We start from the raw sequence: 15,832 nt of genomic DNA, 5'->3' as shown, positions 1-15,832 counted from the left end.
CAGTTCTGTCAGGTTAGCCAATACATGATACTGTTTCCCTGAATTGTTTTGATCTAAACCAAAAGGTACTATATTTATCCCCCTCAGGGATCAATATAGTATATCACAAAAAAAAAAAAAAAAAAAAGAAAGAAATGTATGTTTCCAACCATTAGAAGGAAAAACCCAAACTGAACTCTTTGGATTCTGATCTACTTTTCCTCGACTTATGATGTGAAAAGCAAAAACCAAAAATCTAAGTGGTTTGTGTTGATTTTAGACAATGTTCAGACCAACTTTAGCCAACAGGGGAAAAGAAATTTAACTTTTTCTTTGGTTTCTCTTGCAGCCAACACTGACAGCTGTTTTTCATTCATTTTATAAAGACTTCCTTCAAACTTCTCTTAGTAAAACCTGGGCACACCCCTTTTTCCACTTTAACCTTTCACTGTGTTGCATCTGAATGCTCTCTTAAATGTTTGTGACCCTCACTTCAGAGACAAAACAAAAACACATGTGATGTTTGAGAGATGAATCAACAGTTGTATCTGATCTGGTTCTAGTCCAGCAGTTTGTTTGTCTGTTTTTACTGGATTTGTCACTGGGTTGTCTCCTCCAGCGGAGTCCACCAGAAGAAGAGGCTCCATCGTTCGTAGAGCAGGGGCCTCTAACCACACCCGCCACCGCCACATTGGCCACAAGCCCCGCCCCCACGCAGCCAGAGATAGACGAGTACCTGGGTCCACGCCAGTGTCTGGACAAATCGTTTGTGATTTTATTTTCATTTCTGTTGGGTCCATTCAAGTCTTTGATTCCAAAAATCTGGGTTTAAATAGGAGCATCTGTGGGTGGAGTTCACCAGAAACAACTAGACGGTAGTTGTAGTTGGGGTACAAATGTTCAGATTGTTTTGTAAATTAATGGCACCTCCCACGTTCCTTAAAATGTGGACATAACGTCGTCTTCAAATAAATGTTGGTGTAGGTTGACGATGGGTTCTAATCAAAGAAATGAAACCGCTTTGTTTCTAAAGATCTTAAAATGGCCAGGTGTTATTCAGGTATCTCTGTTTCCTCTAAAGGTCAGTCAGAGACCATATTTTTGATCATTCTGAGTAGTATTCGAATCTTCCAATTTTAAATGTTAATCATTGCTCTGTTCTCTTGTTACTTTTATGGAACAGTATTCCATTCCCATACGTTCCTATGTAAAGAATGAGTGAATATAGACGTGCAGTCTGATTCATCAGGTGGACTCGTGCGTCTTGCGGCCTGGTGTTTTGTTCTCCGTGGCAACGTTGCATTGATGGGAGTTGCTCGTGTAAACCTCCCTATTTGTGTCCAGTTGATAACGTGACCGCTGTTTGTGGGCGAGGAAGCAGGAACTACCGGTCCTACTGCCAGGTAACTAACTATCATGTGTCCTAAATCAGAACCTTTTATAAGATGGGTCTGTTTTTGCTTAATGTTCTGATCTATTTTCCAGGCAATGGCGGTCTCATGTCGGACCAAGGAACCCGTCATGTCCCACTTTGGAGAACGGTGCAGTCAAGGTCTGCTTTCATAGATCCATCCACCCACCACCGTGTGATTTCCTTTTGTGTTCTTTATGTTTAACATCTCCCTTATTTTTCTCTCACTGCAGAGAAATTTCAAAGTTCAGCAGTAGGAAAGAACAGAGTGGTCAAGCTCTTTCTTCCCAGTAGCACGGGAGGTGGGGAGGACTTCCTGGTGTGTGAAAAGCTGTGGGACATGGCGGCCGCCAACGTGTTCTGCAAGGAGACAAAGCATCCACTGTGAGAGCACGTACATTTACAACACACTAAGAACATAAAGAAACAACAAACAACACACTAGATTTTCTACTAACGTTGTCTTGCCAGAGGTGCTGCGTCGGCTGATTCTGTTCCATACGAGTCCCTAAATACTGGGACGTTACCACGCAAATGTGTTAGCGTCCGCTGCCAAGGATACGAGACGTCTCTGGCTGAATGTGTGATCTACAACAAGGAGGAGATTGGAAGTGGGGAGGTGGCTGCTGTAACCTGTTACGATCCATCGCAAGCTCTGACCGGTAAATGTGCTCATTCCACTCTACCTTCCTGAGACCTTGTGTCCTCGGATGGAGACATTAAGGTTTAGGTGTGTGGTAGGCCTGGGCGCATCCATCTAAATATCGATAGCATCGATACCAATGCAAGTATCGGTACCGGATCGATACTAGTGTGTTGAGACCGCATTCCATTAAATTACTCCTCACAGAGTTCCATTTGCCTCTTGGAACAATTTTTATATTTATTATTACATTGGTGCTTTTGTTTACTTATTTTGTTCAACTGACTTATGTTACTGATTTAATTTTCCATTGTTGTTGTGTTGTTATATTCCTTTTTTTTTTTAGGTTACCTTTCCTTATTTTCCTTTTACTAAAACAATTGTGTGTAGTCAAAGGGGAATTATTTAAATTGTATATTGTTAAATTGGTTTATATTGTAATTAATTAATTGAAACAGATTCATTTTATTCAAATATTTGTCCTGTGTTTTATCAAAATCATAATCCACAAACTAAAGGGAAAAATATGAATTTATTCAATGATCATGACGTTTCAAGAAAAAGTACTGTTATTGGTATCGACATCGTTATCTGTATTGGCATCGTATCGCGATACTAGCACTGTCTTTACTTGGTTTGGGTTGATACCAAAATTCCCAGTGGCGTCCTCGGTACCATTTCCTAGTCCTCCACAGCTTGTTGTTAGATGGGATAGTGGAACAGCTGCCACCTTCTCTTTGGTTTGGTGAAATTGTTGACTGACTCCTGTCCAAATAAATATCATTAAAACACCATCTTAACTTTTTTTTTTTTTTTTTTTTTATCCGTCTCCAAAGGAAATGACTGCGGTTTCAGCTGCGTCAACTCAAAGTGTATCTCCCTGAACCAGACGTGTGACGGAGTCGACGACTGTGGCGACCGGAGCGACGAGATGTGCTGCAAAAGTAAAGCGAGCGCAACACAAACGGACATATTGACCTCCGCCCCGTCCCTCCCGTCTTTTCACTGTGTCCACTATCGTGTCCACCAGAATGCAGAGGAGACGCATTCCGATGCAAGACGGGCGTCTGTATTCACAGCGAATCGCTCGTCGACGGACAGCTCGACTGTCTGGACGGAGAGGACGAACTAAAGAAGCATGAGACACGAGCACTTAGTAAGAAATTAGTTTGTCACAGAAACTAAAATTAAAATAAAGGTTGATTCTTATTTGGACCAAGCAAAAACTCCATGTCAAAAAAATTGCAGTTCCTTTATTGTCCACTAGAGGCGGTCTCCTACAGCGAGTCAAAGCCATAGACATATGCCATGAAAGCTCCTCTATAGTGAAGCCAAAGCTAGTAGAGCTCCCCCTGGTGCCTGGAGGCTGCAAGTATAGATCGTAAACTAAATAAAATGTTAATGTGTCAATTGTTTGGAGAAGTTTTAGTTCGTTATTTGACGCTATAGAAACAGGATGTGACATAATGGCGACCATGTTGCCATGTTTCACGTGTTACGTTCTGTCCAATAATGACATTTTTTTTTTTTTCTACAGAACGAAGTGGTCGGGTGGACCAAGCAGCTGGAGGTAACCAACATGATCAAGTTAAAGATGTCACTGGAAACTGGAGATGATGATGATGATAATAATTTGTTGTTTTTATGTTTATTTCAGAGTACGTCTCTCCCAAAACTGGTACGTAGCCTTAGCCTAGCCTAGCATGACCTACCCTAGTCTAAAATAGCCAAACCTACCCTACACTAGCCTTGTCTAGTCTAAACTAGCCTAGTAGAAGAAATCTAGGTGTAATCATTGACCGCTTTGAGTCACAATGTGATAAGCAGGACATCTCGGAATTTATTCACAGTTTTATTTATTGGCAGTTGTTTTATTTAAAGTTTTTTTTTTTTTGCCTATTTTAGCTCATATTTATTAGTTTTATATTAATTGTTGTTCTGCTTGTCCGGCACTTTGGTTCAACTGAGGTAGTTTTTGAATGTGCTTTAGGAATAAACTTTGACTAAACAGCTGTGTGATGAGCTAGAACCTGACATTACGTTCCTTCTAAATCTGAGCATCGGATCCGAACCCCAGAACGAACCCATTGTGCTTCTGGTTTGTGTTCAGAGCTGATGGTGAGCAGGAACCTCTTGGAGTCTCAGCTCTACTGTGGGATTCCCAACAAGACCACTGTGCACGACACGGACGTGGAGCCGAGAGGAAGGACGAGCCGAGTCAAGAGGGTGGTTGGAGGAGTCGAGGCAAATCCAGTGAGTTAGAGCCCCAGTGGATGGAAGCTTCCTTCCTTCCCACTTTCCCTCCGTTTCTTGCTTTCCTTTACTTTCCTTCCTTTTTCATCCTTTCCTCTTAACTAAGACCAGGTGTAGGCGCAGGGAGTTGGACCAGGACAGGTGGGATCTGATTGACCAGGTTGTTTCCATTTCTTCTTCTTCTTCCTCTTCAGACTCAGATCCAGTGGCAGATTGCTCTGGAGGAGAACCGGCGTGTTGACTGTGGAGGAGCGTACATCGGAGGCTGCTGGGTGGTCACAGCAGCTCACTGTGTCAGGTAAACGGTGACGCACTTCCTCTAACGTCCACTAGAGGCTCCAGCAGTGAGTCAGTCCCCATAGACTGAATATAAAGATGGAACAGCTCCTCTGAAGTGAAGCCGAAGGAAGTAGAGCTCCCCCTGGTGGCTGGAGGCTGCAGTATAAGTCATAAGCTCCACCCCCTCCAAATAGTTTTTATTTCAAGGATGTTTTCTGTCATTTCAGGTAGTTAATAATAATGTTGATGAATGTTCATGTGTCATTTTTATTTTTGATAAGTTTCGTTTTAGTTTGTTGTTTGATGCTATACAAACAGGCGACCACCAGTTGCCATGCCAACCACTCCATAAAGAGGCTTGTAAAAGATACATTTAAAAACAAATTCAGTGTATAATCCAACATTTACTTATCCCCGGTGGAGGTAGAGCAAAGAGTAGTATTAATTAAACGAAAACGCGACATAGTCTGGCGAAAGTGTGGGAGGGATATCAACCATGGCTCCGCCCTCGGACCTCGTGATCAGACTCTGACTCAAAGTCACAAGATGGTGCCGCCCGTGTCCCCAGGAAAATAGCCTCAGTTTGGCCAATGAGAGGAAGTGGAGACGTGGTGTCCATATTTATATACAGTCTATGCTATGTCTCCATAGACTTCACTGTAGAATATGTCCCACCAAAGTTGGGTGCAGTTTGAAGTAAAAGATAAATGATGGTAGATGGTGTATTAGCTTTAGCTGAACCTTAGAAGTCTGGGCATCACTGACTGACTTAATTTCTTTAACAGGCCCAAACCATCCGCATTCAAAGTCAAGTTTTCTGTCTGGAAGAAGAGTCGAGCTCAGGACACTACGGACATTGTTCCTGTGGAGGAGATCATCATCCATCCAGGGTACGGTTCCTCCTCAACGCCCACCTGAGCTGTTTCACGTGAACATTTATATTTGACGCTAACTCAACGTCCTGCAGCTACGGTCCCGCCACGTACGAGAACGACATCGCTCTGGTGAAGCTGGACAAGCTTCCGTTCAAGGAGGAATGTGTGGAGGACAACCCGGCCATCAGCGCCGTCTGCCTACCCTGGTCCACGCACCTGTTCCAGCCTGGACACACCTGCAGCATCTCTGGATGGGGACGGACGGCAGGTATGAACACCGACTAATATCTGGAACAGTTCAGCTGAGCAGTAGTCGACACACGTGTTTTAAAGATGGTTTGATAAGATCAAGTAATTCTGTTTGTAGAGAAAATTGCATCTCGTGACATATTTTTGCTCTTAAAGTGAAATTTTGTAAATCAAAACTTACTTTGTTCCCATTAACCCTCTGGAAAACCGTTGTAGCATCAAGGTGTCTCCATTTCAACTTTTGTAGAAAACTATAGAGCAGTTTTTTGATAGTGTGAGCAAAACTAGACTGATGAAGTTCTAAAAATGGTTGGTCCCACCTGTTTGGGGTTTTCTAAGTTGTTCCTACTGGGATTTGATGGTTTTGGTCTTGTTTTAGCTCCAATGTGTTGATGCAGTTTGAAAAAAAAATAAAAAAAGAAGAAAAAAAAATAAATAAAATTAAATTAAATTACTTTAAAGTGAGACTGAGGTGAAAAGAAAAAAGGGTGAATACAGACCATTGGAGTGTGGACTCCAGAGGCTTTAAACTCAAAATTCAGATTGTTGGAAAACGAGGTGAGAAAATTAATTTCCAATTTGTGTCCAGATGGAAAAGCTGCTCAGGTGTTGCTCTGGGCCAACGTGTCCCTCATCGACAGATGTGAGAGGTTCTACAAAGATCGCTTCAGACCAGGCATGATGTGTGCAGGTGGGTGACACGGATGCAACACGCTGCAGTTTGAACCCCTTGACCTACGTCCATCTACGTCCATCTGACGTCCACAGTGTAATTCTGGCTTGCGGTGCAACTTTTACTAAAATGGTATAAAATACACCAGTGAGTTAACATATTAGGAGCAGTAGTTAATTTAATTGAAATAAATGCAGCGTCTCAACGTCTTATATGTCGTTTCCATCCCTTGGGCCAGTTTGGACCTTTGGTGGTCAAACACCACCAGAGATGGAGAAATTTAAGAGCATAGTACAGCGTAACACATGGGGGGTCAAACAAATTTTAGTTAATGGGGCCACATTCAGTCCAATTTGATCTCAAGGGGTGTGACCTGTAAGATAACAGAATAATAACTTATAAATTTGTTTTAGTGTAAAGATGAAAAAATAAATTAGGAGATTCTTTACTTGAAATGAGTGGGTGTGTTCAGGTGACCTGGAAGGCAGCGTGGACTCATGTCAAGGGGACAGCGGGGGTCCTCTGGTCTGCCAGGACGAGCTGGGGGTCTCTTACCTGTGGGGCATCGTCAGCTGGGGAGAGAGGTGTGGACAGCCGGGCTTCCCTGGAGTTTACACCCAGGTAGGAGAATATGTAACCCTCTATATGGTCATAAGGAACCATATGTGGTAACGTTTGTCCTGGTTCCTCTCAGTGAGGTTTAGTGTCATGTGGTTTTCATTGAGCCAATCAGAGAAGATCCAGGAAACATTCAGGTCTAATCAGGGTCTAATGTGGTCTACAAGGTCCCCCTCTGCACTGGTTTATTAGGAACCATGAAGAAGAACAAGTTTGTTTTTAATGTGGTGATGTTGACAAGTGTCTGTATCAGCTCTGATGTTCTAATGTGACAAATACATGTTTACATTAGTTTAAGGACCAGGAACCAGATATGAGACATTCATTCATCTGGATTTAACACAGGAACATTGAAAAATTTCACAAAAGTAATAAAAAGGTTTTCTTATGTCCTACACTCAAGACACTCCAGGGTTAAAATTTAGAATTTCCAAGTATTTCAATGAGAATACTGTAAAGGGTTGATACAGTTTCACACAGGTCAAATACGATTCATTCTCAGGTAAAACACATATTAGTGTCTAAATGCAATCTTCAGGGTCTAATTTACTCCACCATGTTCCTGTAATTAATGGGAAATATTTTAGCACCAGAACCACTGTTTACTGTAAGATTTATCAATCTGTCATTAGATTTATTCACTGATTCACTTTATTTAATCTTATATACATTTGCCCAAATGTCACTAACTTCAATATCCACATTATTACAGTGATTTAAAGACACACTGATACAAAAAATCCAGTCTAGTCTAAATTATGTTCTTTGTCAGTATATAATTAAATTATATCTTACTCCATTTCCGTGTGTTTTATTTATATATCTTTTGTTAACATCTTATTGCAGGAGTCTCAAACTCATTTTAGTTCAGGAGCCACGTTCAGTCCAACTTGATCTTAAAGGGGGCCAGACCAAAAACACAATAAATGAATAGACCATCCTATTACCACAAATAAATACATTTTTTAAGAAGAAATGCAATTTCAGTACATTGGTGTCCAAAGTTTGGACACAGCTTCTCAGTGAATTGATTGGTCCAAACATTTGTCTGGTGGTGTATGTGAATGTATATATATATCATTTCTATTTTTAATTCTCTGTAATATGTTATTGATTCATTTTTTCCTTTCACAATTTAACACACAAAGAACCACAGTTAAAGTAATTAAACTATTACATCTAAGTTGGTTCACATGTATATGAACTATTCATCCACAGTTTGTTTCTTGTTCTATGGTGTTAATTCAACGATATGTTCTAACATCAGCTCCCTGTCTCCTTGCCTCCTTGTCTCCTTGCCTCCTTGCCTCCTTGCCTCTGCAGGTGGCTCATTACTTTGAGTGGATTCGACTTCACACGGGTTGGCCTGCGATCACCAGGTTCAACTCCTGATGACACAAAAACACAACTAACGTCTGTGGCGTCAGACAGACGCGTTCATTAAAATTCCTCATCGGTATCGGTGCCGAAATGTTACTTTGCTTCCAGTAAAGAACCAGTAATAAAATATTGTCTGTGTGGATACAAAAAAGATAAATAAAATGTATACCTATGTCGTATTTGTTTAAATGTATAATTATTCTTCACACTTTGACTTCCACACTAAAAAATACAATAAATCGCGATTAAATATCATTAGTTTTGAATCTATATTAATCGCATGCACTGTAAACTGCGTATTTTGACACATTATTAAAATGTTCACACAATTGTACAGATTCAGACAATATAAATACTGAAGCTGTGTGATCTATATTTTAGAGCTAAAAAAGTATGAAAGCCACAACTTACGTATTTGTTTATATAATGTGTTCACACATGGGCAAATTTGTGTATTTTACAAATTGAATGACTGGCAATGGTTAGAAAATGAGTACAAAATGAGAAATTAAGAATTTACTACTACTATTACAAAAAAAACCTCAACCATGTGGTTACAATGCCAGTCAGGGTTTTTCTAACTTTTCTTTTTCCTAAATAAATACATACATAAATTAATATAATATAATAATATATTATTTTCTGATATTAAACAGAAGATAGAAGAATTAAAAAAGACCCAGGTTAAGAACTTTAAAAATCACATTTATTTATCTTGAACAGAAACGTGACTGCAGTGGTAATATTTAAAGTATTTCTATATTTAATGTCATTTAACGTCGTGGCTCTCAGGCGTCTCTCTGAGGCTGAATCTGATCGACCGGTAGCTGAAGCTGAATGACTCCTCTCAGCCTCCTGAGATCGGCCTCCACCTGAAAACAACAAACACAACCTCAAAGTCATGAACTGATCCTCAGCCAGACGTTGACCCAGGACAGATCACACCGGTCACATCTTTACCTTCGCCAGCTCCTCTTTCAGCTCGTTGTATTTGTCAACGTCAAACTTCTGCTTTGAGGCTTTTCTGTGGAAGAAGAGGAGGAACTGACGATCCCTCGCATCCGGGCAGACCAGGTCCTGAACACATACGAACCCAGAGAAGACAAGATAGAAGACAGAACAAAAGACAAAAAGACAAAAAACAAGATTAAGATGAGATGTAGCTGAATTAAATTAGATGTCGTGAGATAAAGTAAAGAAAAGACGAGAACAGACGCCGTCCAGACTCTCGGGGGTTTCACCTGCTTTGTGAGGACGTAGTAACCAAAGAAGATCATGCTGGTGGTGCAGGAGATGAAATAGGTGACGGGCTCCATGATGTCCCAGGCAAACACATTCCTGATAGAACACAAACACGCAAACATGAATGAAAATGAATATTAACTCAGCACAAACTCTGCAGAACAGAGGGAATCTGGAGACGAAAACTGTCCCTGTCAACCATGAAAATGTCGTCTTGTTGTAGTTTTTTGGAGCCAAAACCCGAAGAATCAAAAAAGAAACAACTTGAAGTTTTATCACAAACCAGTCGCTGCCAGTCATAGACAACTTTGGTTTAATGTGATTAAAAGAAATGATAGGAGTGAGAAATAACAACAATGCGCACACCCTTCATATGATTAGAATAAATCATCACTGTTATTACGTTAAGATAATCATTATTTAGAGGATTCTTGTTACATGTTAATGCTAACCACTAACTAACACAACATTAGTTTTATGTTTTTCTTTTGTGTAGACACTCGGTTTTTCATTTAGGTACGTGTAAATGTAAATGTTTGGCCACTGTGTGGTGGTCAGTGTATTAGTTTATTCTCTAAAATATGTGTTCTCCCCGTCCATTCTTGACAAAACACGTAATCTAACCAGCGTTTACAGGCTATAGTGTTTGAGATGTTTTGCCTCCGGCTAAGCCCCGCCCCTCACAAAGCATCACACTGTTTACAAACTGTGGAGGGGTCTATAGGGCTTCTCATAACAAAAAAACAAACAATGAATTCGAAAAGACGTATTAAAACAAACCGTGTGCCCCTGTTAGGACACAATATCAGGCTACAAACGATTCTAAAGAAAAAAAGAGTCGACTCTCAGAAAGGCGCTGAACGTCCCAACACTGACACACATCTGCTGTAAGAAGAAGTGACTAGAGTTCTTCTAACTTTCTCACCAGGTGAGGTATCCCAGGAATCCCCCCTGCAGGGACAGGTAGGCCAGCCCCACCCAGCCCAACGTGGAGGCTTTAAACTCCGCCTCCCTCGCCAGCCGCTTCTTCACCTGTTTACAAATAAGAGACGTTGGAGACGTTGAAGGTGCATTGTGGGTTGTTGTGTTCCTACCAGTGCAGCCTGTACTCTCTTATCGCTAACTGGCCTTCAACCACTCTCACAGCTCCACAACACAACATCACCACAACCTACGTACCAGTGACTACATTAACTGAACTGTCCTGTTCTGATGATTAACAGCATTTATTTAATCACTTTAATGGCTGGATGAATGAAGGTGAACTAGATGAGTGAATGAGTGAATGACTGAAGTGGTTTTGGTGAGACCTGGTCCAGCGGCTGCAGCTGCTGCCTCAGCTTGTCCTTCCTGACCAGGAGCTCTCTGTGTTGGACGAGGAGACGCTGAGGACGACTCAGAGCAGAGTGGAGGAGGTGGACCAGGTACTTCATGTCATCTACGTCCAGCATGTGTTCATGGGAGGAGCCTGGAGGAGGAGGAGGAGGAAGGTGTTAGTTGTTTCTGAGCACGAATGAAACATGTTGATTACTGATTTTTTCTTTTTCTGACTATGATAAATTCTTCGTTGATCAGTCTACATGACATGAAATAATGCTCGTAAATGTAAAAAAAAATATATCAGGAGTTGCCTGTTGTTGGGAGCAGAGACTGTAACAAAGAGGAGAAGAGGAGGGAGCAGCTAAACAGTAAAGTTAAACTAGATGTGGTGGTGGTTGGACAGACGTCTGGGGGGAGAAGGGGGAGGAGATGAGAACATCCACAGAGTTCATGAAACAGAGAAAGGAAAGTTTAACGCTGACGGGTCCTGGATAAATCATCAAATGTTTTAACACACACGCACAGACACGTTAACACACACACTCCGTCACGTGACCTGGTTTCCATGGAGACCAGGTGAGTCTTACCTTGTCCCAGTGAGTGAACGTTGTAGGTGACGTCATCGACCACCAGCTGGAAGTCTTTGTTTAAAACCGTCTCCATGAACGTACAGGACGAGATTCTCTGTCCATCTACAAGACAAAATGAGATGAAATGAGACGAAAATTAGACAAAATGGGACAAAATGGGACAAAATGAGACGAAACCAGAAAAAAATTAGATGAAAAGCCACAAAAATTAGACAAAACGGGACAAAAATGAGTCAAAATGAGATATAATGGGACAAAATGCGACAAAGTTAGACAAAACTGGACTAAATGAGACAAAATGGGACAAAGTTAGACAAAACTGGACTAAATGAGACAAAAAATAGTCAAACTGGGGCAAAAATGAGACAAAACGAGATGAAAAGAGACAAAATGAGGTGAAATTAGATAAAAAAATGAGACAAAATGAGATAAAATGCGTTGAAATGAGACAAAACAACACAAGACAAAATGAGACAAAATGAGATGAAACGTGACAAAATGAGAGCTCATAGTGGACTCCTCTCATTCACTACCTAGAATCAGCTCCTCTGAATCAGCTCCTCTGATTGACTACACCAGTGTCTCACCCATGTTGAGCAGTGCCGTCGTCTTCACCTCCGAGTCTTTGGCTGCGATGTCTCGTAGGAGGTCGCCCACCGTGGTCAACATGGGCGTCAGAGTGAAACGACACAGCTGACCTGCAGGGAGACGCAGGGAGAGGACCGGGCGACCGAGGCTGTAATGAACTGATGCATCTGAGAGACAGAGAGACAGACAAGGTGAGGTACTTCAGTAACGAGCAGCTCGTTAGTTCAGAGTAAAACCACCAACATGAAACCACCTTAGAACGAAGAATCAACAGTTTTTATTGTCATTGTTGGTTTAAAAGTCGCATAATACACAGACATGTACAGAGAAAACGTAAATAATGTAACAATGCAAATAGAACGCAGCTTAGTGCATGAAGCCTTAGTGAGTCCATCCCTGGGGAGTCATGGTAGAAGAGATCTCAACATTCTTATGGATTGTATGATGTGCACAATGGTTGAACTTGATGATAAATAAAATGCTGAAAGGTTGAACTGTGTGTACGTTGCCTCCTGTAGTGAATCTGTAGTATTTTAGACCCAGATTCTCTTTCAAGAGGTAAAAACCCAGTACAGTTCTTTGCTAACATCCCTAAAAACAACTGTCTGAGTTTATTTCATTTAAAAAGCGTTTGTTTGTTTTGGACACTCTCCACCATGCTGGGTGTCATTTAAAACTAGACAAGCTACTCTTTCTATTAACACCAAGAATCACATATCTGAAGCTAACCAGCTAGCCTTAGCTAACAGAGAAAACACACAACGATCCAGTGTACCATACGATACTTGTACGAGAATCTCACCCTCTGTATGATCCTATAATGTTTGACAATACACAATACATGGATGTTAGCAAACACAAACAGTGCTACTGGGTTATTTAAAGGTAAAACTGTATTATAAGATAAACTGTACGGTCTCGCGTTGGTTATGTACGTTAATTTTTTCCTCAAAATACAATAATAAGCCATTTCCCGTCTGGCAACTCTTCACCACAGAATCGTCACTCGTCACTGTGCTTCAGTTTCATGCATGGTCTGTTTGCTCCACCTAGAGTGCTAACGTTAGCACTACACTCTAACTCTATGAGATTGTTTAGCACCTTTACAGCTACATGTAGCCTTGGTGTCCACTGGCGAGTTACATGTGTGAACAATATGGTGGAATGTGACGATAAATAACCGAACTGTGAGTACGTTGCCTCCTGAAGTGAATCGGTCGTATTTTGGAGCCAGATTCTCTTCCAAGATGTAAAACCCCAACGTGGAGGAACACTTTGGGTTCTTTGGTTTGATCCAAATGTCCAAATGGAGAGTGGACCTGGTTCTGTTTATTAGAACCTTTGGAGAACATGTAAGCTTTGTGGTGGTTCTAGAAACTCTGGGTCCAGGTCTAGTCCGGGGGTTGATGGATCCTCATGGTCTTTACCTCTGGATGGGGGTCCAGTGCTGTAACTGGAGGCGACACCGGCCGACCAGACCCACGTGGGCTGAGGAGGAACAAGAAATGATTTGAGTCTTTGTTTTCTCTCGGCTCTTGTTGCACAATGTACCTGAGACAAGGAAATCCCTTTTTTTGTGTGTGTCGCTGAAACCAACAGACTGAATGTTTGCAGTAACTAGTGGACGAGCTGGTCCGGTTTATTTATTCTTATATATGTGTGTATATACAGTATGGGTGTGGACAGATAAACTCACCGCATTGAGTCTTTTGTTTCCAAGTCTGCAGAGAAGTCTGTAAACCAACATGACCGCAGAGACGCACACCAGGACTGTCTGAGGCGTGGTCGTAAAGCACAGGGCTGCAAGAATGCTGGAGGCAAGTAGAAACAGGCTTCACAGCTGACTGGAGGCGGAGCGTCTCTACAAGCACTCACTGGAACACACCTCCGTTCACGAGGAAGAACCTCCAGATGTGAGCAGCAAGAGGAAGTGGTGGCAAGAAAGAACGGGGCAAAGCTGCTGTCTGCTGAGCCGGGTGGCACCACACCCAGACCAGGACCTAGAGCCGGACTGCTGGCTGGCTTCACACGTGTTGTGTGTTTGTTGAACTGTGTGTACGTAGTGAATCAATATGATTAAAGAGGTAAAAACCCAATGTGGACGAACACTTTGGGTTCTTTGGTTTGATCCTGATGGAGAGCGGACCTGGTTCTATTTTCACTAGAACCTTTGGAGAACATGTGAGCTTTGTGGTGGTTCTAGAAACTCTGGGTCCAGGTCTAGTCCAGGGGTTGATGGATGAGTTCAGAAAATGTTATCAATGTTACTGACACAGAAGTCGGACCTATCCACATAGATTGTAGCCATGCAGCTAACTTCCTCCCACCTTGGGTCCAGTTGGCAGATGAAAAATAAAACAACAACAATCGCTGAACAAAAACCTACAAAAAAGAAGCAGGCAACAACAAACAGAAACACAGACAAAAGCTGGTGGACGAAGCCAAACTACTAAGCACTAAGCAAATATCCCTGTTACACATGTCCCTCTGCCACTATTACACAAGACTCCACAGTGTTACATAAGATTATATTACACACTTCCCATTGTCACCGTGGTGTATGATGACAATACACATCTCTCTTAGTCACTACCACTGCACATTAACCCTGCCTTCATTTCACGTGGGTATAAGAAGAAGAAGTTTGTCAGCTCTTTGGACCAATAAGTAAAAATAGAAACTATAGCAGCTACACAATAAAATACAATACATACAGTAAAAGCACACAATTGGAACAATGAGGGGAAAATAACCGCATTTAAAACAGTAAATAATTAAGGAGCAGCATAAACGTGCAGCTGGACCGGGGAATAAATCTAAATACTGCAGGAGAGGTTTAAGGTGGGAGGGGTTTGACGTCTCCAGGATAGAAGCAAACTCAAGTTAAAAATTAAAACCAAGAAAATAATTAAACAGTTCATTAACAAGCGACAGGATTTCTGTGTAAAGCTGCTCTCTACTGGTCTGTTGTGTACAAACTGGAGACCGGACAGTGTGACTTTATTTTTATTAAAGTAAAACATCTTTGAGTTGTTATTTCTTCATTGTTTTTTATCGATATAGTTTTACGCATGTGTGTGTGTGTGTGTCTGTGTGTGTGTGTGACCGCTGCTCAGTACAATCAACACAAGCTGTTTTACTTCAGGAGTTCTGCACATCTTCAACATATTTATATTATTATTGTTTTCTTAAAGATGACACAAACCACCTACAAACTCAACATATGCATTAACGTGCTTAGTTAGCTCATATTTATGTTTTGATTCCACGCGCCTCCGTCCTGGTTTGTTCAAAAGCTCCAGGTTTCATGTGTGGAGCTGCTGTCTGCTGGTCTGACAAGTCCAAAATGGAGACTGAAGAGTCTCATGTCATTGAGTTACAGATAACAACTCTTTTATTTATAACTTAAAACGTAATTTTTTAATTTGTTTATTGCCATTTTTTTTACTCAGTGATTTTACCTGTGTGACCTTGCTCACTACTGGTACACTCTGAAAAGGGTTTGGTTTAAAAAACAGTTGTGTATTATATTTGATAAACCCCCGCCCTCCAAAAAAAACAACAAAACAAAACAATCAAAAAAATGGTTTAAAGTTTAAACCAGTGATGGGTAGATGAGGGCTGGTGAAGCGTTGCAGCACTTTACCCAAACTACATTGATACTGTGTCTCTGTGTTGCACAATACTGACACCTGCTGGATCTTAAACATCATTGCAGGAAATCTACTTGAG

The 15,832-nt window shown here is 41.3% G+C and overlaps 2 protein-coding genes across 2 annotated transcripts in view; one reads left to right on the top strand and one right to left on the bottom strand.

Moving 5' to 3' along the window:
- cfi (complement factor I) overlaps positions 1 to 8,539 on the top strand; it is an 8,851-nt gene extending 312 nt beyond the window's left edge. The window contains exons 2-17 of the mRNA XM_047586473.1: positions 599 to 744; positions 1,229 to 1,382; positions 1,465 to 1,531; positions 1,624 to 1,774; positions 1,862 to 2,052; positions 2,870 to 2,977; positions 3,064 to 3,189; positions 3,571 to 3,603; positions 3,691 to 3,711; positions 4,144 to 4,286; positions 4,481 to 4,584; positions 5,351 to 5,455; positions 5,533 to 5,708; positions 6,279 to 6,380; positions 6,835 to 6,983; positions 8,304 to 8,539. Of these exons, the coding sequence (XP_047442429.1) occupies positions 599 to 744; positions 1,229 to 1,382; positions 1,465 to 1,531; positions 1,624 to 1,774; positions 1,862 to 2,052; positions 2,870 to 2,977; positions 3,064 to 3,189; positions 3,571 to 3,603; positions 3,691 to 3,711; positions 4,144 to 4,286; positions 4,481 to 4,584; positions 5,351 to 5,455; positions 5,533 to 5,708; positions 6,279 to 6,380; positions 6,835 to 6,983; positions 8,304 to 8,372 (1,845 nt within the window). The 3' untranslated portion in view covers positions 8,373 to 8,539. The remainder of the gene's footprint in view (positions 1 to 598; positions 745 to 1,228; positions 1,383 to 1,464; positions 1,532 to 1,623; positions 1,775 to 1,861; positions 2,053 to 2,869; positions 2,978 to 3,063; positions 3,190 to 3,570; positions 3,604 to 3,690; positions 3,712 to 4,143; positions 4,287 to 4,480; positions 4,585 to 5,350; positions 5,456 to 5,532; positions 5,709 to 6,278; positions 6,381 to 6,834; positions 6,984 to 8,303) is intronic.
- Positions 8,540 to 9,044: 505 nt separating this feature from the next.
- On the bottom strand, positions 9,045 to 14,026 carry LOC125009640 (calcium uniporter protein, mitochondrial-like). Its single transcript, XM_047587754.1, has 9 exons — positions 13,797 to 14,026; positions 13,528 to 13,588; positions 12,100 to 12,267; positions 11,510 to 11,614; positions 10,913 to 11,070; positions 10,528 to 10,634; positions 9,602 to 9,698; positions 9,321 to 9,437; positions 9,045 to 9,232 (listed from the first exon to the last, which is right to left on the bottom strand). Exons 1-9 carry the CDS (start codon positions 13,845 to 13,847, stop codon positions 9,149 to 9,151), a joined length of 948 nt encoding a protein of 315 aa, XP_047443710.1. The 5' UTR covers positions 13,848 to 14,026; the 3' UTR covers positions 9,045 to 9,148.
- Between the last annotated feature and the right edge of the window lie 1,806 nt (positions 14,027 to 15,832).

Source organism: Mugil cephalus, chromosome 1, assembly GCF_022458985.1.
Source record: "Mugil cephalus isolate CIBA_MC_2020 chromosome 1, CIBA_Mcephalus_1.1, whole genome shotgun sequence".
Classification (NCBI taxonomy): Eukaryota; Metazoa; Chordata; class Actinopteri; order Mugiliformes; family Mugilidae; genus Mugil; species Mugil cephalus.
The sequence above is the reverse complement of the archived record's forward strand: the minus strand, read 5'-3'. Positions and strand labels throughout refer to the sequence as shown.